The 24,195-nt window shown below is 54.3% G+C and overlaps 1 protein-coding gene across 1 annotated transcript; it reads right to left on the reverse strand.

Moving 5' to 3' along the window:
- Positions 1-370: 370 nt before the first annotated feature.
- LOC123090890 (monoacylglycerol lipase) lies at positions 371-3,758 on the reverse strand. The gene is made up of 7 exons (XM_044512247.1): positions 2,817-3,758; positions 2,667-2,705; positions 2,496-2,566; positions 1,699-1,763; positions 1,521-1,610; positions 1,341-1,433; positions 371-1,253 (listed from the first exon to the last, which is right to left on the reverse strand). Exons 1-7 carry the CDS (start codon positions 3,209-3,211, stop codon positions 852-854), a joined length of 1,155 nt encoding a protein of 384 aa, XP_044368182.1. The 5' UTR covers positions 3,212-3,758; the 3' UTR covers positions 371-851.
- Between the last annotated feature and the right edge of the window lie 20,437 nt (positions 3,759-24,195).

Consider the following 24,195-nt stretch of genomic DNA (forward strand, 5'->3'; position numbering starts at 1 on the left):
CACGATAAGAGTTAGCCGATGTCGATACCTGACCTCACACATCGCGATAGAAAGAAGCAGCAGGCCATCCACTCGTAGATCAGGAAATCACGACTCTTGGCCGCATCCCCATTTCCGGGCCGATTTTTGCCCTCTCAGCTCTCCCCGTCGTGAAGCAGTCGAGCGCGACATCTCTGGACAGAACCAAGAGTGCAGCCAGAGAAATCCTGAGAACGCTGTGCGCCGAGCGAGACACAGGGACGCGGCCAGCCACCGGCGTCAAGATCGCCAAAGCCGAAAGCTCCACTCACCAAAGCCAAAAGCTCCACTGCCGGTCTGCAGCAGTGAGCAACACAAATAACACATTGTGACACGGGAGAAGCCAAGGAAATTCAAGGAAATCAATCGATTCTGCCGTAGATTCTGATTAGAATCGAGACGCAGAAAAACGTCCCCTGCGAGAGGGAAGGTAGGCGTCTACATTATTGAGCGCCACACCGGGCGACTCCAACGAACGATCGAACGTTTTACCCTACCGGACAAAAATATGGGTCAAAAACATAGCTCGGGGACACACACACTGGGAACAGAGCAATCTCGTCCACCACCAGTCGTCACCCCGTACCGCACCACACGTACTAGTTGTAGTGGTAGTTACTAATGCATCTTCCCGCGCTCGCAAAACTGCCTCCTCCGCCGGGAGGGAGGATGAATCATCCTCGCCGTCCTCGCTCTGGGGCGCAGGCGATCGGACCGACCGCGTCATCACTGTCGGGGACAGACGGAGGTTTCTCCCGTCCCCGACACGCTCGGCGGATGATCGGACCTTCCTGCCTCAGCCCACGGACTGGCCGGCGCGGCGACCCGCGTTATCAAATCCTGGGGCTGAGCCAGTCGACGATGTCGCCAAGCACCACCTCCTTCTCGGGCTCGATGAGCAGGTCGTGCAGCAGGCCGTCGTAGAGCCGGATGGCCTTGTCCGGGGTGGAGGCCTCCCGGTGCAGCCGGCGCGAGCCCTCCGGGTCGGTCACCATGTCGTCGGCGCCGTGCAGCACCAGCAGCGGCACCGTGACCCTGCGCAGGTGCTGCTGCAGGTAGGCCGTGAGCCGGAGGATCTCGTAGCCGGTGCGCACCCGGATGGAACCCGTGAACACCAGCGGGTCCGAGTACTTGACCCTCAGCGCCTCCGGGTCGCGCGACACCGCCGGCCCGTTCTTGCTCGACCCCGTGAACTGGTACCTCGGTGCTATCAGCGCGAAAACCGGGGCAAGCGCCTACAGCAAACATTCAAAATCAGTTATTATTTGATATGTTTCTGAAGATGTTGGTGTGCATTTCTTTCAACAAAAACTGTGGCATACCGCGACGACAGGATGCGCGGGTTGAACACGGACAGCCGGCGATGTGAGGATGATGCCATTGACAAGAGCGTCGACCTCCGGATCAAGCACAGCCTATAGCCAAAACGAGGAACACCATAAGATATACGAGTTGCATACACAATTCTGATGGAACAAGCAAGTCACAGGTGATGGTGGTACCTTGAGGATGATGCCTCCACCGGTGGAGTGCCCAAAGCAGAAGCATGGGACGCCAGGGTTCTCGGCTGAGATCTTCTTCAGATACATTTTCTGCATTGAGTAAAAAAAGCCTTTGAATAAGAATTTGTGCAGATGGTCTCAGATAACAGGAAGAACTAGTCAATTTCTTTGCTCATACCATGTCCTGGACAGCAAGATCAAGAGATTGGACGTATCCATGTAGACCATCACTTCCACCATGGCCTGTATCACAACAAAATCGCCAGGTTAGACAGAAGATACGTATCATCATGGATTTTTTTTTATACTCATGTACTCCCTCCGTTCCTAAATATTTGTCTTTCTAGACATTTCAAATGGACTACTACATACATCCGTATGTAGACATATTTTAGCGTGAAGATTCACTCATTTTGCTCCGTATGTAGTCACTTGTTGAAATGTTTAAAAAGACAAATATTTAGGAACAGAGGGAGTAGTATAGTTCATTTCATTATAAAAGATGTATCGCCAGGTTATGGAAGATGGTAACCATTGGCTGCACGTCAGCAGAAATTTTTATTGATCTTCAGAGTCAATAAAATCCGCATGATTAGTCTCAATTTTAAGTTGACAGCTTGATTGGCAAAGAACTATACTTAACTGTCGACGGCAAAAATTAGCCGTCCTTTTTAATTAAAATTATGCTTTGAACAGTGTACTACAAATCGTTCGAAGAACAGAAAAACAGAGTATGTAGCACTCATCCAATCCCTCAAGTGTTCAGATTCACGAGTAAATCGCCTTAATTCATTCAGTCAAGGGGAAACTTAGAAGAGAATTCAACATCATTGGTCTCTTTTATACGCAATTCATAAAATTAATTGCCTTCAATATTTTCCGTCAAGCAATGTTAAGCACTAATAACGTATACGTACTAAGCATCATGCAACCAAAATGAAATAAGAAGAGAGGAAAAAGGAAAGAGAAACTCACCAGTCCAGTCCATGCCGTAAACCTTGACATCCATGGCGTTCAATCGTTTCGCCAGGTGATCATACCTCCCACTGCCAAATCGATCCAAGGTACCCAACAATCAGCTACCGGCCACACGAGTTACTGTAATTTTTTAAGAAAAACAGAGGAGGAAGGGAACCGAATTCTCACCTGTGCTCGTTCAACCCGTGCATGACAAGAACAAGCGCCCTGCATCACCAAAAAAAGACAGAAATACAATCAGCACGGCAACAACAGAGGACACCCGGGCTGAACAAAGGACAAATTTTGCGTGGATTTGTTTTTTGAATGGATTCCTACCTGGGCTTGACGGCGGAGGAGGAGGAGGCGTGCGGCCACCAGGACTGCGTGAAGAGCGTCTCGCCGCGGGCGGTGGGGATGAGCTCGTAGTCGCGCCCGGCCTCCCTGGCGCGGCGCATGGCGGCCTCGCGCCGGGCCAGGGCCTGCCTCCGCGAGCAGACGGCGGGCACCCGCAGCACGACGGCGGCCTTGGCCTTCTTCCCGGAGGAGGCGGAGGCCGAGACGACGGCGTCCGCGGCGGCCGCGTCCCCCTGGCGCGCCGCCCGCCAGCGGAAGGGCAGGAGCAGGAGCAGGAGCAAGGGCTGGAGCACGGCGAGGATCCGGCGCAGCGCGAGCAGCGACAGCAGCGCGCTGATCCGCCCCGCTGCGTCCGCCGCCTGCATGCTCCCGGCCATCCCTCCCTCCCTCCGCCCCTCCTCCTCCTCCTCCTCGGCTCGCTCGCGCGGGCAGCAGACGCACAAGGCACGCGGGGGGCTCTGGCGCTCGCTCCAACAAAAGCGCTCGGGCTAGCAACGATCGCGCTAAAAATGGGCGAACCTCCCCGACCGACCGCAAGAATGGTTAAGGGAATCGAATCTATTCCGGAACAGAAAGCGTCGATCGCGCTAGCTATCAGCAGCTATGATATATCCTGCCGTCTTTCGGCTGGGCTGGATGCTTCCGGACCGGATGCTCGTGGCGCACTACGTGCGGTGCGGTGTCGCTGCTCTCTCTCGCTCGACGAGCTGGGGATGGATTGGATTGCCTGTCCCGAGTGTGCCGGCGCCGGAAGAGGAGGAGAAGAAGTCGAGTCTGGTTTGTGCTTGGAGAAGGAGGGAGCCGGGGCGTGTGCTTTATAGCCGCGGAGCCGGTGGCCGCCGCGGCGACGAGGGGGCGAAAAGCGCAGGACGCGTGGCGGCGCGGGAGCGGGCGCGGGGCGCCGGTACGCGAGACGGGTGGCGTGCGCCAGGGGAGAGATTCGTGGAGAGGGAATACGGCGTGGGGGCCCGGGTGTCAGCGGGGCGCCGGTCGCCGTCCCTTATCTTTTGGCGATCGGGATCGCGTGGCTCGCATCGGTCGGAGGGCATCGCGTCGTGGTGGTGGGGGAGGAACCCAACAAACGGACGGACGGACGGGCGGAGGAGTCTGGAAAATTCGGGAGAGCTGCGGCATATGCGAGCGAGCGGCCGAACGTTTTCCTTTTTTAGTTTTTTTGGAACGGGAAAAAGGACGGCCGGTGAACTCGGGGCGGCGCGGCGGATAAGGTCGAGGGAGGCGGATGCGGGCGGTGTTTCTTGCTTTGCTCCGCTTCCCTTGCTCTTGCCCTAGGCGTGGTCGTGGCGACTCTATGAACAGGCCTTGTTTTTTGTGTTGGATTGGTAAACAAATCCGGGCATCCGTTCCAAGATGGCGGAACATCAATTCTTGACTAGCCACAGTGCATAGTAAGTTAGTAACATATGCTGTACTCTTTATACACATATCCTTAGACTAGCCACAATGCATAGTCTAGGAGTAGTGACATACACATATCCCTAGTCTATGTTACTACGAGTGTGGTAGTGACATACAAAGCTTCATTTATTAGGTTATAGACTCATATTGTATTGGGACATGCGATGTTACAGTAACTAGCTAAGTTACTGTAACTATTATTTTCCTCATTAACTCATTATCACGTAAGCAATTTTACTGAGTTAGACTCGATGTTACTATTGAAGTTACTCCCACTGTGGCTAGCCTAAAGTCCTGCCGCACCCGGGGTGACGAAGCTCATACATGGCCAGGTGATCAAAAGCTTGTCTCAGTTAGCTGGCGACGGCCAACGCACAACCTATGCGGTGACTCTACCTCCCATGTCATCGTGCATCGGTGTAAGTATGTCTCTACCACTACTAGTATACACAGCGACTCCACTTGACATTGTTTTCTGTTTGAGCATATCCACTACTTTTTATGAGAGGTAAAAGCATCTCAGATACCCTAACTTGCACAATATGTAATATTTTAGTCTCAAACTTAATCAGGGGGTGCTTTTATCTCTTTTTCTGGAAGCGCTCAAACTTGTTATTCTCCTTTTCCACCACCTCTTGTACGAACATTACATTTTCGCTAAAAGATTAATGTCAAAGAAGACACGCTAGTTCAACAGAACCGAGATTGTTTTTTGTGTTTATCACACATCATATAGAAATCCAAACGACACACTTGGTATGGTCGTTCCCGGGAGGAAGATCCTGTCTCCAGATTCCAAACGGGGCGACTCAACCCATGTGGTGAATCCAAATTTATACCGCTGGTGAATTCCTTGGCCTCTTTCTCATCGACGGTATATCCACTCATGCTTCCTCAGTTTATGCCAAAGAAACCTCGATTTTAACTAACTAGGCTCGGTAATTTTAATAGCTATATGTAAGCACATGCACTGTCTCTGTCTCTCTCCAATCTCCGTTTCAATCAGGGAGGCAAACATCTCCAAAAGCAGAACTGTTAGAATCGCTCTCAACTGTTGCGGTAGCTCGCTGGCTGTTGCCGCCGACGGTGCTCCTGATTAATCCATTAATTAAAGATGTAAATGCCCTGCTTGGTGCTTACTAGCACTGGAAATCGTGACGATATTGTTAAAAAAAAATTTGCAGGTGTAAATTCTTTTTATTGCAAAGCAATAAAGTTACAATCTGCTGATACAAAATTTAGAATAAAATGTGGCCCTCGCTGTAACCAACAAGCGGCACTGCATAGCAGGAACGTGGACGAAAGAGAGGAACACGACTGGCCCTCCGTAGACCTCGTACCATGGATTCGCTGGTCCTACTAGTTTCTTTCACAGGAACCCATGGAACGGGAAACATTTTTTTTTTGAGAGCATGGAACGGAAAACATGAGGTACTCTGATCCGTGGGTCTGGCCCTCCAGAGCTGGCTGGATCAAGCACGGGGATGCACGGGCTCGGTTCGGAGTTTGGGCCCAGGCGCACTCGAATCGCTAGACGTGTCTGCCTGCCTAGGCCACAAGCGAGTTTACGTGGCCCTTGTCCAAAGCGCAAGATTCCAAATGTCGTTACACTGACGGTGGACTTTCAGCTTTCCTTTCGCTGCTTTATTAAAACTAGTAAGTCTGCACGTGCAACACACGTTTCGATCAAAGCATCCTATGAAATTCATGTGAGTATTGAATTCTGAATTTATATTGAGATTAATTAACTTCAATGTGGCGGAAGCTCTCCTGCGTGAAATGAAGCTTAATGTATACTACTCCTTGTTCACAAATATATTAGTATAAAGGGAGTTCTGTTTACAAAAAAACATGAAAAATAGTGATGAATCCATGTAATAGAAGTATATATGCCGACCATGTAGAGATTTGAATAATAAAAATGAATGATAAAAAAAGTGTCTTCATGAAGCAATACAATCTTGGCACATAGCGTTGGCCTTGTTTCACAGGAGTTGTGCGGGTCATCTTCCTGATTAGGAACATTTGGCTTCAGGCCTTCAACTCTTCACCCCAAATCATTTTCTTTAGTTTCGAACCGATGATAACTTCAGTTACAAGGATAGAATAAAGTGATGGCGGGACTAAAAAAATGTATCATGCAGTTAATGATTCATAGTATGCTCCATAAAGAGTATGCAAGTTAAATTGATTAATTAAACCAACATGATGCAAGGAAAAATCGTCCTGGAACTGAGCCTAATCTAAACAAACACTTGAGAAAGGAAAGTTTAAAATCGTGCATAAAGCTAGTCACCATGATGCGCACCTGTGCAGAATCTGAGATGAGCAGAAGCACAAGATCTCTGCCGAAAACCGTCTCCCGTATCTCTCCCAATGTCCCGTTCTCCTCAGTGAGCCGAGCTGCACGTGCTTCCTCAAAAGATTTAGAACCTTTCCCGAGACCGATCTGAAAGAGAAAAGAGCTTATTGAACATCTGACATGATAGTCCAAAGTACATACCAAATGGGACATAATACCAGTTGTCACATGTTTTCCATATTCCAAGTTGTACAATATGAAATGCTCAATTTAAGCAACAACAAGTAATAAATAGTGCCCAGTGCAAGTTATAAATGTAAAGAAAACAATAAACATTAGTTGTGGGTGTTCACTCAGAGCTGCAAGCAAAAGCTTTAGAGATTTTCACTCAACACATAGTGAAAACTCAATTCCATGTCTAAAGCTGGAGATACATGAGAATAACAAACCTTAAAGATGATGTCATACTTGGCTTCAACCAAAGAATCTCTCTGGTTCTGGGCCTGCGCTAGACCCTGAAAAAACACCCCAAAATATTCCATGAGCCAGCGCACAAACTTACAGACTCAAACCTAAGTAGCAAAATAGAACAAATATGTGTTGAATCCATCACTCAATTTGAACACACCGACTGATGTGTATATTCAGGTAGTGTCTCGAGTAGATAGACATGTAAATATCGAGAGTTAGGAAAGAAACAATGCAGCGAGGGGAGCAAACTGAACCTGGGAGCCCCAGCCGATGACTCCGATCTGCTTGACACCCTTGAACACTTTAGGGAGCTGTGGGAAGAGGTTCTGCCTGCCCCTCACGATGTACTGCAGGGAACAACACACAGAGAACAAATTGTCAAAATACCAAATCCCGGCGAGGGATAAGCAAAGCGATGGAGAGGCAGTGGTGGTGCATACCTCCTCGTGTCCAGCGAGTGTCAGATTTCGGGTTCCGGCAGACCCTTGAGGTTCGAACACTAGGGTGCACGCGGAGATCACACCCCAACCTACTCATGTCTCACCGCCTCCCTAGGATCTAAACTACACGGAGAACAACACAAAGGACACAAGATTTATACTGGTTCAGGCCACCATTGTGGTGTAATACCCTACTCCAGTGTGTGGTGTGGTGGATTGCCTCTGGGGCTGATGATGAACAATACAAAGGAAGAACAGCCTCGCGAGGGTCTGTTCTTATGATGGTGTTGCCCAAGGTTCTTCTCTCTGGTTGGTCTCCAGATCAGATGCCGATGGATCAGGTGCCTCTACCCTGGGGTGGCTAGTCCTATTTATAGGCGGAGGCCCTGGGCCTCTTCCCAAATATTGAGCGGGAAGGGCGCCAACAATTGGCCATTTTGAAGGGGAACATCTTGTACACTTATCCTGACTAAAGTTGGTCCTCGCCTGCCAAAGACCCTGACGATGACACTGGCTTGGGCTCCACGATGACCTCCGTTCTGCCGCCCTGCTGGTCTTGGTCTTGTTGCACCGAAATTGTTGCCTTTGCTTGATACCCTTGCCTGCGCTTGCCCCCTTTGCACCAAAGGGGAAAGGAGGACTCTGCGTAGGCCGGCGCCGACCTCGCCTTGGTCGTCATGGCTTGCGTCACGGGCACCTCGTGAGGTACCCCGCCTTGATCTCTCCGCCTCCTCGCGAGCCAGCCCGACGAGGCCGTGCCTGAGGAAGCCTCCTGTCGTCCTTCCCCGCGAGGGTCTTGAGCAAGTGTCGATGAAGATGGGCCATACTGGGCCACTCCTTGAGCCACGCCGCAGGCCGCAGGCAGGCAAGTCTGGGTACCCACGTTCTCAGAACGCCGACAGTAGCCCCCGGGCCCAAGGCGCACTCGGACTTGGCTTAGCAGAGAAGCGAAGAGGCAAGTGCGAAGCGCCGCGGACCCCAATAGCCTGCGGCCTTGGGCGCCGCGTGGCGGTTGATTGGACATGGGCGTCCCTGTTCCCCCACGCCTCATTTTCGCCCAGCTAGGCAGACCCGTGGGTGCACACAATCTCCCCTCTTCTCGTCGCTCGCGCGCCTCCTGCTCTTCCTTCTCTCGAGCTCCAGCCTCCGCCTCCAATCCAATCTCAAATCCTCCCCCTTCCCGTCGCCATGGCTCCGACGAAGAAGGGGAAGGGGCAAAAGTTGGTGCCTTCATCCGGCCCGTCGCCGTCGACGGCTCCTGCTGTTGATAAGTCGATCATACTCAACCTAGAAGGCTTGGACCAGGTCAGTTCCGCCATTGCCACCATCTTCAATGAGTGTGGGAGGACGACGGTCTGGCCCACGTCTCACTTCTCCATTGATAGGATAGCCACCGAGATTCAGTACTTCGCTGACGCCCTGTGGGCGGGATTGGTTCCTCCCTTTTCCGATTTCTTCAATACCGTTCTTTCCCACTACCAGATCCACATGATACATTTAGGTCCCGAATCCATTGCTCTTCTTGCTGTTTTCGCTTTTGTTTGCGAGGCGATGATGGGCATCCCTCCTTCAGTTGCTTTGCTGCACCATTTCTTCTTTTTGCGCCTCAATGACCCCTCCCAACGCTCGGGGTGCGTGAGCTTCTTTGCCGCGCCAGAGACAGAGGCCTCGGGAATCGACTTCAGACTCCCTCCTCCCGCGACTGGGTTCCAAGAGCGGTGGCTGTACATGGATGTTGGAGTACTCAGCCCCCTGCTCTCGGAGCCCACCTTGCCTGTCGTTCCCAATTCGGGCTGGGGCCAGGAGACACTCACGAGCCCCCGACTCGTCTTCGTCTGGCGTCGCTTCGCGTACTTGAGGGCGCTCGGTGTGACGGCGCCCAAGGTGGTGAAGGAGTTCCTCCTGCGCCGCATTGCCCCTCTCCAGCGCCATTCCCGCCGGATGTGGTCTTTCGGGGGGCGTGAAGACCGCATGAGGCTCCAAGAGGAAGATCTGACGCCTGAAGCGCTGAGAAAGGTTCTCATGATCCTAACTGGCAACCCTTCTCCCGGCAGCATCCGGCATGGTGGCGCCTTGCTGTACCTCTGCTCGAGCAGGGGTGACTTCGTGAAGCAGATGCCCAGCTTCGACGAATGGGGGCTGCGCCCCGCAGGCCTCAGGGGGCCTCGCGAGAACCTAGTCGTGGCGGTTGCCCTTCCGGTTGCCCACGACGGTCCCTCCTCGAGTGGTGGAGCTGGGAGGCAGGGGCCGCCGGGGGCTGAGGCGGCCGCTATCGGGACGACGATGCCAAGTGGGGCTCCTGAGGCGGTAGCTCCTGAGGTCCATCCTGCGGCGATAGAGGGGGCTGAGCCGCAGCCTGCAGTCCCAGTGGCAGAGGCCTCTGATGCCCCAGCCACCCTCCATGGTGTGGCGCCTGGAAGCGGGCGCCAGGGCGATGCCCCCGACGTTGATCTTATCGGCACTTCTTCCTCGTTGCAGGTTGACCCTTGCGCCGAGCTCCTGGGCCGCTTTTGAGTGGACTTCGAGGCTCTTCGAAAGAGGAGGGAGGCCTTGGGTGATGATTACCCTTGCCGCCTATTGAAGCGCAGGAAGTACTTCACCATCGATGAGTAAGCCTTTCCCTTTCTCCGTCCCTTACTTTCCCGCTGCTTCAACTGATTATCGCCCTGCAAGGGCCCTTCCTGCCGAGTTCGCAGAGATGGCTGAGGATCCATCCCTCCTGGCCCCGCCCTCTCCACCTTCCTGAAGCGCCTCGGGCTCCAGCACTGCCCTTGTGGTGAGGCCGGTCGAAGAGGCAGGCCATCCTGTGATGCGTCCCGATTCTGCGTATCCTACGACCATCCTTCGCGGGCCCTCCCAGGGCATAGCCTGCCAGCCCTGGGTTCTTCGACTGGTTGTGGACGGCGTCGGGCGGAGGCCGGCCCCACGGTCTTCCTTGGAGGGCGAACTGGTTCTGGACCAGGCTTCTGGCGAGGCGCGTCCGGTCATCGCGAGGGTGCCAGCCCCCAGCTCCCTGCCCGAAGGGGGCGTGCTGGTCCATGGCCCTCCCCGCGCGCCCGAGGCGGAAGGCGATGCGGAAGACATGCTCGAGCGCGCTCGGGAGCGCCGCACCCTCCGCCAAGGGTTCCTCCGGAGGACGGCAGACGCGGTGAGCCAGCTTGGTGTAGAGCCCGCCGATGAGGACGCACGTCTTGAGGCCGAGGGCCTGCGCCTAGCTGAGGAGAGGCGCAAGCTGCAGGTGGCCTTTGCTCTTACACGCCACCAGCATGACCTCGACAATGAGAAGGCTGAGGTGTTGTTGGCAGCCTCTCGGGAGGCCTGCTCCCGGGCCGTCTTGGAGGCTCAGGAGGCTGACCGTCGGCGCAAGGTCGCAGAAGAGCGGGCGTGGGAGCTCCGGGCCTGGAGTAGCTCCCTGGAGGAGCAGGTGGAGTTGCGTGAGGCGGCCCTTGCATCGATGGAGGGGGCTTCGGCTGACCGGGCGGAGCTCCAGAGACGCGAGGAGGCGCTGACGATGGAGGCCACCGAACGCACCCTGGACCTCGAGCGGTTGGAGACAAGGGAGCGCATGATGATGCGGGCGGAGGATGACGTTGCTGAAAGGGAAGCCCGAGCCGCAGAAGAGGTTGATCGCCGGGTGGCGGCGGCCCGCTTGAACCTTGAGCGCGAGTTCGAGGAGAGGCCGGAGTTGATCAAGGTTTGAAGCAGATGGGAGGACTGCCGCCCTGAAGGCCAAGCTGGATGAAGTGACGCGGCGCGGGGACACTGCGCAATCCGCTCTTGGCGCGGCACAGGCGGAACTGGCTTCCTCCCGTGCCGATGTGCTTCTTCTCTACCAAAGGGTGGACGCGGCCAAGGCTGTTGCGCGGCGGAATGAAGACGAGATACGCCAGCGGTAGACCTTGGAGCACGTGCACAGCCCCATGCTCCGTGAGCTCCGGGAAAGAGCCAACACGGCCTTGGGTATAATCTGTGAGGCAACCGTTGGGGAACCTCATGTGGTCAATTATGCTGGTAACCTTCAGTTCTTCACCGACGTGGTGACGCAGCTGGAGGCTCGGGCGGGCAGAGCCGACAGGTTGGTGGAGGAGAGGAGCCGTGCCCTACTGGGCATGCTTTTTCTCGCGCCTTCAGTCATCTCCAGAACATGGATCAGCATTTCGACTTTGACGCCGCCATCGCACCGGTACCCCTGGCGATCCGGGGCGATTTGGCGCGTTGGGTGGAAGACAACATGGACGCCCTTGTCAGGGCTTTCACCTCTGATGACGATGGCGTGGTCGTGGCCGCTGATGAGGGCGGAGTGGTGAACGGCCCAGGTGCTGTCGGCGGCGGCGCAGAAGGTGATGGCGAAGCCAGTGATGCCAGTGGCGACTCCGGAGGTGTCCCTAAGGATGCATTGGGGGGATTTATCCGATTGACCGTGTGCTGTTCCTGCTTTTATCCTGTGCAGAGAGAGTTTGGGCTTGGCCCAGAGGATTGTAAGAGCATTTTGGGAGGGGGAGCCCCTCATGTAAAAACTTGTAGTTAGCGTATTTGTAGACATGATATCATTCGTGTGCCTGCGTCAGTCGACCGGTCTCGTGGCGAGTCGACTGGCCTGTTACCTTTGACCCGTACGGGCCCCTAGCCTTCGGGGGGGCCTTGGTGTCATGAATGTCTCCTGAACGAGCCTGTTGAACCTACAAGGAGAACCTCCGGAGAGGGCGCGGCGACGGCAGCCTGGGCTGCGCGCATGCTGGGCCTAACCCGGCTCGCAAGGGGCTCACGAGGGGAGGCGGCTGAGGCCGGACGGATGCAAAGCGATGACCAGAACGCAAGAGATTGCTCGAACGAGACTGAACACCCCTTCCCCGAACACACGCAAGTCTCATGCTCAAATCCAACTTAAATCCAAACAGGGAAAAGCAACAACCAAGGGGAAAAGCAAGGAAAGCAGAAAAAGCCGCGTCCGACACCTAGTCTAGTCTTCGACGTCTGCTCACCAGCGCGGAGCTAAGTGCTGCCACTGGGCGTGGGCGGGAGCCCCCGAGGCCCGAGGGCGGCTCTCCGAAGACTCCGGGGCGTGTGCAGCCCCACTCATTATTACGTGAGAGTGTCACGGGGCGGCAAGCTTCACAGGCACTGGGCCTTCTTCACAGCTACCGGCCTTGCTTCATATCGCCAGACGAGGGCCCCGCCTTGCGCCACACTCTAGTGCCATCGATGGCGGCCGGAGACCGAGGACACCGCCGATGGGGTAGAGCGGTCGCCAGCGGTTCCCCCGACGACCACGGGTCCTCTGCTGGGGGTAGGCCCTGTGGCACCTCCCCGGCAGAGGGCCTACCTCCTGAGGACGCCTTGCTCCGAACGCCGCGGTGGTGATGCCGGATCCCGGCCCCTCTCCTGCAGCCCCGACGCCCTCCTCCTGAGGGGTAGGAAGCTGCTGGATTGGGGCAGCCATCCGCCGCGACGACCTGTACCTCCTGCGACCCACGGTTAGCGTATACTTGCTCCTGAGAAATTAGCGGTACCCGATAATCGCTGCCTCCAGCGCGGTCGACGGGGCTTTTCCGGGGCTCCTGAAAGAGCTCGGCTTTGGGTGTCCCTTCCTCCCAGCTTGGGCCGAGGAACAAGCTGTGATCTTCCTCCTGCGCGTGCCCTTGATCCATCATGTGGGACACGTACTCCTCCGGGGCCGCCGCCCCGAACGCTTCATTATAGTGCCCCGTGTGCCACGCAGCCCTGCTTGAGGCGCCCACCTGGGGGTGGTGGCGCGAAGGCCCGCTGGGACCGTGGGCTGTGGCGAGTCCTTCTTTGCTGGCCGGGGGCGGAGGCAGCACCGTTGGTGACCAGGCGCTGACGGCCAGGGTGGTGTTGGAGTGGCCCTGGAACCCGCTCGGGGCTGTGCGGCCGCGCGTGGGGCCTCCGTGCGATCCGCTTTGGGCCTGAGGGGGCAGCTAGGTGCAGAAGGGGTGAGGCCCCGAGGCGGCGGAGCCCAGAAGCTCTGCCACCCGCTCCAGTAGCACGTCGCGGCCGCCCTCTTGCAGCCTGCATTGCAGCAGCTCTCGCGCTACTACGAGCGCAACCCTTGAGTTCGCCTGCTCTCGCCACGAGTACGGTGCCGCGACCGCGGCGTGGCTCGAGGCCCTGGCTGCCAACCACACCTGCCGTGGCGTGAGAGCTGGTGCTGCTTGACCGCGTCGCCCGCGGCCCGCAGCGCCCTGCGGACCGCGGGCTGCCTGGGGCGCTGGGTTGAGATCGCCCTGGGCAGGCGGCTCTAAGCGGGCGGGCCATGCTGCCCAGGGATCAGGGTTGCCCGTCGGGTCGCCAGACATGTTGATGATGGTGCGACGGGCGGCGAAACACGAGGCGACGGAGGGCGGATTCCGGTGCATCCCTACCTGGCGCACCAAATGTTGGATTTTGGGTTCCGGCAGACCCTTGAGGTTCGAACACTGGGGTGCACACGGAGATCACACCCCCAGCCTACTCATGTCTCACCGCCTCCCTAGGATCTAAACTACACGAAGAACAACACAAAGGACACAAGATTTATACTGGTTCAGGCCATCATTGTGGTGTAATACCCTACTCCAGTGTGTGGTGTGGTGGATTGCCTCTGGGCTGATGATGAACAATACAAAGGAGGAACAGCCTCGCGAGGGTCTGTTCTTATGATGGTGTTGCCCAAGGTTCTTCTCTCTGGTTGTTCTCCAGATCAGATGCCGATGAATCAGGTGCCTCTACCATGGGGGTGGCTAGTCCTATTTATAGGCGGAAGCCCTGGGCCTCTTCCCAAATATTGAGCGGGAAGGGCGCCAACAATTGGCCATTTTGAAGGGGAACATCTTGTACACTTATCCTGACTAAAGTTGGTCCTCCCCTGCCAAAGACCCTGACGATGACACTGGCTTGGGCTCCACGATGACCTCCGTTCTGCCGCCCTGCTGGTCTTGGTCTTGTTGCACCGAAATGGTTGCCTTTGGTTGATACCCTTGCATGCGCTTGCCCCCTTTGCACCAAAGGGGAAACGAGGACTCTGCGCAGGCCGGCGCCCGCCTGGCCTTGGTCGTCATGGCTTGCGTCACGGGCACCTTGTGAGGTATCCCGCCTTGATCTCTCCGCCTCCTCGCGAGCCAGCCTGACGAGGCCGTGCCTGAGGAAGCCTCTTGTCGTCCTTCCCCGCGAGGCTTGGCCCCTCGCGAGGGTCTTGAGAAAGTGTCGATGAAGATGGGCCGTACTGGGCCACTCCTTGAGCCACGCCGCAGGCCGCAGGCAGGCAAGTCTGGCTTGGCCCCTCGTGAGGGTCTTGAGCAAGTGTCGATGAAGATGGGCCGTACTGGGCCACTCCTTGAGCCACGCCGCAGGCCGCAGGCAGGCAAGTCTGGGTACCCCCGTTCCCAGAACGCCAACGGCGAGGGCGTACATTAAAGACACGGTAAAAATGCAGACAACTCTGCTTGATCGAGAACATGGTACTTCGAACCGATTAATCATCGACTAAAGCGTTCCACAAGCTCCTGACCTTAATGGTTATAGATAAACATCATGAAAAAGATATTCAACAAAAATATATAAAACAATTATTGAGGGTTGAGAAGTTAAATCAGAATACATCTGCATTAAGGCATCTCTAATGATAACACACTTTATTACACAGATCTAGTATGCTTTTTTAATTTTGGATGATCTGCTTTAATCAAGATTTCCATGGTGAAAATAAGGACCACTCTCACATCCACACTTAAATATTGTAAATATAGTATTGCAATCTCAAACACATTATTGCAGCAGCAATTACGTTGACGTAGTTGTACTATTGCTAGAATTTGTAGTGCAGCAAGTCTGGTGTTTTTTTAGCACTGGCCAACCATTTTTTTATTAGAGATAGTAATTCACAATTGAAAGGTAATCTTAGAATATAGAGTCGATGTTTAGCAGTACCTTCTGTGGGCAGCCAATCCACGTAAACTGGATAAAAATGGGTTCATACTTCATTCTCCGACTTAAATCAAGGATAGGCTCCTACCGCTTTCCGGTAAAGACAAAATGCAATCCGATTAGTAGTAGACTCAAGGAAGCATCAATACATATAATTTGTTAGAATTTCTGTGTGATGGTGGTAATTTTGTTTCACGTCCCGACTAATACAAATACACCTGAAATACATAACACCCCACCAGAAATCTAAGCTACAAAAACATATGCTTTGTCGACTTTTGATACGTTTCAGACTTTGATTTAAGCCATTCATAAAGTACCCATTCATGTTCAAAATTGCATAAAAGTGACAAGTATTCGTGGATGCATGGACCTTCGTTTTGACAGTCTTGATGGTCTTGTGAATGCCTCAAATATGAGTGATGGCTGGAGGAAACGTGTTCACTGCAGCATGGGAGCTAAATCACTCTAGCAGATTAGTGCCAAACCTACCTCGTGTTTCCGTAGTCACAGGCTAGCAAGCAGAGCACAGTGATAGTCAGATAGTGGTAGGTGGGTAGAGAGACAAGATCAAATCGACCCACCCAAACCAAAAAAGTCAGCGAATCCATGACGGAAACGAAGGTGCACGTGCTGGAGCGATCCCGTGTGGCGTCGGCGACGGGGATGCCGTCTCCGGAACTCCCCATCACCTCTTCGACGACGACGCCTGTGTCTTCATGGACCCTGTCGAGCGCCTCTTCTTCTACTGACATGTCGACCCGACCGTCGCGTTCCCGCTGCCAGCTGCCTTCCTCACGCGCTCACCCACTTCTTTCCGCTCGCCGGCACCCTCAGCCCCGCCGCCCGCTGCTTCTCCTACTCCAGCGGCCACGATGCGCTCGACCTCGTCCTTGCAAGTCAACGGAGGACTTCAACCAGCATCAATATGAGATTACACCTCCTTCGCTGCATCCAGATGGTAGTAGCTTGAGTAGTACAATATTAAATTGAAATATGTATCAACTTCAAAATAAACAAGTCTGACAATCAACTTCATGATCCATTCAATTTTTCCGTAAATACACATCTATTGTTCTAACTTCTAAGAGTGTGGCCTCACCTCCCTGAGATCAAGATCCCAATCCTCTCCAATCTACCGTGACAGAGTCAACTCCGCCGACCTCCCACAGATAACACAGACATAATTGACTATTCGAGAATAGAACCTGAGGCGTACATAGATAAGTTGCCCATAGTGATGTCTGAATCTGTTTTCGCGGCATACGATTCCCACTTAAAGTGAGCATGTGCTCGGCAATATGTGTGCTTGCAAACACTTGTAGGTGCATCATGCTATGGCCTAAAGCACTTCACTGCAGGACCTAATTCCGTTTGATGCTGCAAACCTTTAGGGATCCAAAAATCAACTTGAAAATTAGTCAAAGACCTTGTGAGGTTAATATTCCACTTACTGGGATAAACTATAAAAATCAGTTAGGTTGATTTGTACAACAAATTGCAAAATGATTACTCAGATAATTCAATAAGCGTAAAAGGATGTGGCCAGATAGATTCATCTAACTTTTATGGTTTGTCAGGATATGGCCAGATCGATTCATCAGCAAATAAATTCCATAGAAAAAAGCACCCCAACCAACAAAACACGAGACTGATTGCTAATAACTAAGTTGTGTACCTATGATGCGGCTAGCCTAGGCGACCATGGGACGGGTGTGGGTTGGGGTGGAGGTGGGGATCAGCAACAACAATTCTGCCGTGGTCTGCATCGGATCGCATGCCGCATCACCACCTCCGTCTATGGCAGAGTCAACTGCGAGCGAGGAGGGCAGACGGATCCCGCGTTGGTGTCGATGCATCGGCTCCGTGCTGGTTGCCGGGAGCCGCAGTGGCCACCGGAGGCGCGTGGGGGCGGCGCGAGAGCCCGGAGGGGCGCGCCTGCCCTGCCCACGAGGGCATCGTGGCGGCAGCCGAGCGCGGAGGGGTGCACCTGCCCTGCCCAGGAGGGCGTCGTGGGGGAGGCAAGGTGGGCCAGTAATTTGTTTCCTTTTTGCGTGCGTGATTGTAGCCGAGGAGTTGTGGACATGGGACATCAGCGGATTTACGCTTTGAGGGAAAACGTACTTGGCGGACGATTTTCTGGCAAAGTAAGTTCGCAGTTCGCTTGTTTAATAGTAGTATATAGAAAAGTAGGAGTATTACTTGAGTTCAAAAAAACTAGTAGGAGTATAAATCATTTGGCCAAAAAAGTGTCCATTTAGTTACTGGTAGTCACTTGCATCCTGGAGTGAAGGGCAGAAATATCTGAAACATGGTGCTAGTGGCCATGGACACTTTGGCAAAAAACTTTCACTGTATATTCATCCAGCTGCACACAAATATCCTCTCAGTGATGTGGCAGGCTAGGGGTGACGACTTACGGGGTGGCTGCATCCAACTCACAAGATTCCAAACATAGTCATATATTATTGTCAATGTACTTCATTTAAGAAGTTGGTTTTTGTGCATCGGTAGTACAATATATAATACTCCCTCCATTCCACAATGCAGTGCACCCGCGTTTCTCAATATTCAACTTTGACCATAATTTTAACCAACGAGACCGACTATGACAAAAACAAAAATTATACACATTGTGGAATTGAGGGAGTACTATAACAATTAGTTATAAGTTTGTCGTTCATCTTTAATATATTCGAAGCTAGTATAATCTTTGCTTTGCTTTCTTGCGCGGGGTTTAGCTGTTTAACTAAGTGATACTACTACCGTTTTAATAAACTCTTGTCCGTTTCCTTCTTAATTAATGAATGAGGCAAAGCTTTTGCCTCTGCTTCAAAAAAACAAATAAGCAGACATGCACATGCGTCGCGTCCCAGTGCTCCAGATCAAAGGAAACAAATATCCGAAAGATGCATGTGCTGCCACTGATAGATCACAGAAATATCCATGCGGTCGACATGGGTAGAATAATCGTATCTCAGTTCGTTTGTGATGTGCGTCGCACGTTCGTTCCAACGGCCCGTCATGGTGGACGGCGACCCGGCCAGATAGCAGGCTAGCAGCTCCACTTGTAGTTGCAGTCCTAGACTTCAGGCTGCAAGTAGGACGTTTCGCGGGAGCCCGCGTCCACCTCCACATCTGCCGTGTAGTGTAAGTGGAAAGCCCGCATATGCCCACATAATGTTAAACGGGACAAGTGAGCTTCCCACATCCCACATAATCTCACGTAAATCGTAGGCTCAGGAAAAATTTCTGTTTTGCTCTGGACACAGAAGGAGTAGAGAAGTTCAGACTTTGTTTTCAAGGGAAGAAGCTTCAGAGCTAGAACTGCAATCTGCAAATCACGTTTTTTCGTAGCACCTTTGTTTGCTTGGGTGTAGAGAAGTTCTGCCTGCACAAAGTGCTTCGGCAGGCGTCACTTCGGCCGAAGAGTCAAACGGAAAATGATTTTCGGAAATGCCTGTCATAAGCTCGAAAGAAGAGGAGAGCAAAGCGCAAGCTGCTTGTTTGCAGCTGCTGCTCCTTGAAGCAGTCAGCTCCTCCATGTTGTTCTGGAGAGAGGAAGCAATCAGGGAGGACTGGATAAGGAAGGAGGATGCCGCTGACCCCATTATCACCATGGTCACCCCTGCAGCCATAGATGGTACGTGATTCAAGTTCAACAAGGTGGAACGAACAAGTTCATAACCTAATGGCTCTACTCTGAACTCTGAACAATTTAGAAGAAACTGGCTGAAGAAGATGCGAGACCATGTGGTAGCTGACATGAAAGAAATCACAAATGAGGGAGGGGAAGAAGAAGACTGGTCTAATTTGAACATGGCGGAGGTAGACAACGACGATGCGACGTCCATGGCGGAGTTGGAAATCAGCGTTGGGGCGAGCAGGATGAGGTAGACGGCGACCCTCCTGCGTCCATGCCGGAGCTAGACGGTGGCGCTGTGGCCATGGCTAATCCCTGTTAGACTGTATATGGATACGTAAATTTGTGTATACGTGTTGTACTTGTACTTATACCCTTTGATACTTATATATAATGAGATAGCCGCACCCTCCCAAGGGTGTCGAGCAGTTGCCCCAATATTCTAGTTTTACATGGTATCAGACTAGGGTTCCCGTCTTTCGCTGCACCCCTTGCTGCCGCCGCCGCCTTCGCCGATCGCTGCCGCCGCCTAGCCCGATGGCCTCCGCGCACTCCGCCGCCGCCTCGGCTTCCTCTCCTGCTGGCGCGCCCGTCGCTCCCTCGGCGCCCTTCCTCGCATCCCCCCCCGCTCGCCATGGCTTGGCGGCAGCCGTCGCTGCCCGCCGAAAGCCATCTGCAGGGCGGGCAGGGCGAGCAGGGCGGGCAGGAGCAGGGCGGGCCGAGCCTGCCCCAGCCGCCGATCGCCACTGGTGGCGCCTCGCCCTCGACCTTCGCCTTCGCGCCGCCACCCTCTCGCGGCGCTGCACCGTCCGCCTACGGGGCGGCTCCCCAACCCTACGGAGCCCCTCCGCCCTACTATGGCGCTACCCCGACCTACGCTCCGTGGTACGGCGCCCCTGCACCAACCTACGACGCCGCGCCACCGATGCCTTCTACCTGGCCGATGCCTCGGCCGTCACAGATAGCGCCGTCACCCTATGGCGCGGCCTACGGCGCCGCGCCCGCCGTGTCTTCGGTGGCCACGCCTGGTCCGGTCGATGCCCCTTCCGGTCCTGGCTACGAGGCGTCCTTGGCCCTCGCTCCCCATGATGGGCAGAACATGGGTCCCCATGCGGGTTATGCTCCGGCGCCATCGCCGTTCTACTTCTCGCATCTTCTTCCGGTGAAGCTTACACCGGACAACTACCTATCCTGGCGGGTGCAGGTGCTACCTCTCCTACGGAGTCGCTACTTGGAGGGCTATGTTGTTGGCTCTATCCCGTGTCCGCCGCCGTATCACCCGGCTCATCATGTGTGGGTGGCCCAAGACCAGGCGATACTTTCGGCCATCCAGTCCTCGCTGACTTCGAGCGTGTCGTCGCTTGTCATCTTCGCTGCGACATCCCGGGAGGCTTGGTCTGCACTTCACAACAGTTTTGCCTCTCAGTCTCAGGTGCGTGCTCACTCTATCCGCACTGAGTTGGGGGAGACCAAGCTTGGAGGCCTCACCATCACGAAGTACTTCAACAAGATGTCAGGACTCGCAGACACGCTGGCCTCCATTGGCCAGCCCCTTGGAGATGAGGACTTCACCACTCATGTGCTCAATGGCCTCGATGATGACTATGACAATCTCATTGAGAACGTCCATGGGTGCGAGGCGCCTCTCCCGCCACGGGAACTGTATGCGCGGCTCCTTGGTCGCGAACAGCGCATCAAAGCGCGTCAATCTACTCCGAGTTTTGCCTCTGCTAACGCCACAACCCGTGGCAAATCGCAGAAGCCGTCGCTCCCTGCCAAGCCGGCGGGCACATCTCAGCCCTCACAGGGCGCCGCGCCGTCCATCACAGGGGGATCGCGGCCGGTGGCTTGCTGCCCCAGTTGTGGTGCTCAGCAGGCGTGCCAGCTGTGTGGGATTGAGCGCCACGTAGCTTCTCGCTGTCATCACCGCTACAAGCAAGATTTCCTTGGCCTTAGCAACAATGGCAAGGGGAATGAAAAACAGGCGGCCGCTGATGAAGTCATGTACCTAGGGTAGGGTCATAGGCCTGGTCCAAGTGCCCTACCCAAGGACACCCTTAGAAGAAACTGCCTTCCAATCGACCAAGAGGGACCTCACTCGACGCACTCGAAGGACTCGACCATGAAGACTCACTCGACTACCAGGAGATCAAGAGGCACTCTGCATCCAAACGGTTTGTAATTAAGTAGTCTTTATGGCATTTAGGACACTTTATGTAAGGCGTTACCAGTAACGCCTAGACTTAATGTACTTTAAACCCTGCATTACGGAGGGCCGGAGGGGTCTGGCGGACACTATATAAGCCACCCCCCTCCTCAGTGTAAAGGGTTCGCACCCCTGTAACCCATACACATATAATCCAGTCGACCGCCTCCGGGCTCCGAGACGTAGGGCTGTTACTTCCTCCGAGAAGGGCCTGAACTCGTACATCCTTGTGTTCACAACTGCTCCATAGCTAGGATCTTGCCTCTCCATACCTACCCCCCATTCTACTGTCAGACTTAGAACCACGTGGCGCCCACCGTGGGGCGGGTGTCTTAGCAATTTTTGGAGAAGTTGCATTTCTTCCGATCACTTTCATCATGGTTGCTGGTGGAGTTTTGGTCGAGGGCCGCGAGATCCGTCTCGGTGCTCTCACCTTCATCGCCGATGATTCCGCTTGGCTTCAGGAAGCTCCACTCGACATCGATGCGCTCCCCGTCCGTGGGGCGACGCACTTTCGCGCATGTGTCCGCGGCGTTCTGCTGCGGCAACCGTCGACTCCATATCGGTCGACTCCTCTGTCGTCATCCCTCCCTGTCTCCCGCCAGCACAAGCGTTCTGGTCGGTCGAGGCTCCAGCGATGGGTGCGGCACGCAGTGGCTCGCCAGACGGCCACCACTCAAGTCGCGGCGATCGAGCCCGACGAGTCCCTCTACGGCCTGTTCGATCTGTCGACTGGCTCCGTAGAGACTGCATCCGAGTGTGATAGCAGTGATCCAGCGGCAGAGGTTTTGATGGTCAACGGGCCTCGCAGCCCTCCCGGTTTCCCCCGCGAGGACGGGGTAGACGGTGGAGGCGACCCCGCTCAAATCCACGAGGAGTACCAACCCGAGCCACTTAATTCCCTGCAGAGGGAAGAACTTCGCCGCAGGAACATGGATGCCTTGCATACTCCCATCACGGGAGAAACCCCCGAGGCTCGCGCCTTGGAGGAGGCACGTTTGGCTAACTTGGCTGAACGCGCCTGTCTGGAGAACCTTCAGCAAGCACTCGACGAGCGCGCGCAGCAACGAGTACCCGACTCCAGTCGACGTCAACTCTTCCCGCCGACTCAGGTATATCGAACCCTGATTCAAAATTTAGCAGCTGCAACCCAAATAGCAGAGTCGATTCAGCCCTCTCAGTCGGAGGCTGGCAGAGGCCTGATGCAGATCAGAGATTTGCTCCGGGCAGCAGGAGATCAGAATTCAGCCGTGTCGCAGTCGCGTAACAGAATTCACAGTCGATCCATCGCTGCGAATACGGTTCAGTCGGCTCACAGCCCCAGGTCGCCTCCGCGGCGTGAAGGACGCGAGAATCGACAGGACCAATATGGTGACCGATACGATCGTGAGGATAGGCGTCGAGTGCCCACTCCTCTTCCAAGAGGCGGGTCTCTCGCTCCTCGGCAGCAAGATGACATGCGTCAGTTCAGCGTGGGGCGAAGAGCTCCGGTCGACCCCCGGGAACCATGCTTCGACGCACGGTCTATCATCGTGCAAGGCTTGGTCGATCAGAACAGGGCTCATAGGGGTGTCCATGACAGAGACGCGCCCACTAGCAGCCGAGTGCATGTTTTTGGTCCGGAATGTTTCAGCAGGGTAATCAGAGCCGCAGTAATTCCCCCTAACTTCCGGTTGGCGACTGGAGTAAGCAAGTTCACCGGTGAGTCTAAGCCTGAAACTTGGCTTGAGGACTACCGAGTGGCTGTACAGATCGACGGTGGGAACGATGAGGTGGCCATGAAACATTTGCCTCTCATGTTGGAAGGTTCGGCCAGGGCGTGGTTGAATCAGTTGACTCCAAGCAGTATTTACACTTGGGAAGATCTTTCCCAAGTGTTCGTCAGAACATTTGAGGGAACTTGCAAGCGACCAGCTGGATTGACAGAGCTGCAAGTTTGTGTACAGAAGTCGAATGAGACCTTAAGAGAGTATATTCAGAGATGGATCACTTTGCATCATACCGTGGAGAACGTGTCTGATCATCAGGCCGTCTGTGCCTTCAAGGATGGTGTCAAGAACAGAGAGTTAAGTTTGAAGTTTGGGCGGACCGGAGATATGACTCTGAGTCGGATGATGGAAATTGCCACCAAGTACGCCAATGGTGAAGAGGAGGACCGACTCCGCAGCGGCAAGTATAAACCAAGTCAGTCGGAGAAGGGAAACTCCAGTTGGAAGCAGAAGCGGAAGGCCGAACCAGCAGCTCCTGGGGAGGCTCTGGCCGTGGCTCAGGGCAAGTTCAAGGGAAAGCCCAAAGGATCCTGGAACCCCAAGAAGGTGAAGGATAAAGAAGGAAATGACGTGATGGATATGCCGTGTCACATCCACACGAAGAAAGACGAAGAGGGTAATATCATCTACCCGAAGCATACCACTCGCCAGTGCAGGCTCCTGATCCAGCAGTTCCAAGGTAAACAGCCCAAGGACAAGGAAAAGGAGTCGGACAAAGCTGAAGACAAGGAGGACAGTGAGGGAGGATACCCTCATGTTAACTCCACTCTGATGATCTTTGCGGATGTGGAAAGCAAGAGCCGGCTGAAGGTTATTAACCGTGAGGTAAACATGGCCGCCTCGGCGACACCCAGCTATCTGAGATGGTCCCAAACACCCATTACGTTTGACCAGTCTGATCACCCGACTCATATAGCCACCCCTGGGAGGCAAGCTTTGGTGGTCGACCCGATTGTCGAAGGCACTCGACTGACGAAGGTGCTAATGGATGGTGGTAGCAGACTGAACTTGTTATATGCAGACACACTGAAGGGTATGGGCATTCCGATGTCCCGACTGAGCACCAGTAACATGAGTTTTCATGGAGTCATACTCGGAAAGAAAGCCGAGTCACTCGGCCAAATAGCTCTGGACGTGGTGTTCGGTGATTCGAAACATTTCCGCAAAGAGAGACTGACGTTTGAAGTCGTGGAC

The sequence above is a fragment of the Triticum aestivum genome, chromosome 4B (assembly GCF_018294505.1).
Source record: "Triticum aestivum cultivar Chinese Spring chromosome 4B, IWGSC CS RefSeq v2.1, whole genome shotgun sequence".
Taxonomy (NCBI): domain Eukaryota; kingdom Viridiplantae; phylum Streptophyta; class Magnoliopsida; order Poales; family Poaceae; genus Triticum; species Triticum aestivum.

Bases quoted from the DNA above. Each gene is read 5' to 3' on its own strand.
- LOC123090890 (XM_044512247.1), bottom strand. From the start codon at position 3,211: ATGGCCGGGAGCATGCAGGCGGCGGACGCAGCGGGGCGGATCAGCGCG. The intron at 2,706-2,816 runs GTAGGAATCCAT...TTGGTGATGCAG, and splicing joins TCCTCCGCCGTCAAGCCCAG to GGCGCTTGTTCTTGTCATGC. The intron at 1,254-1,340 runs GTATGCCACAGT...TGTTTGCTGTAG, and splicing joins CCGCGCATCCTGTCGTCGCG to GCGCTTGCCCCGGTTTTCGC.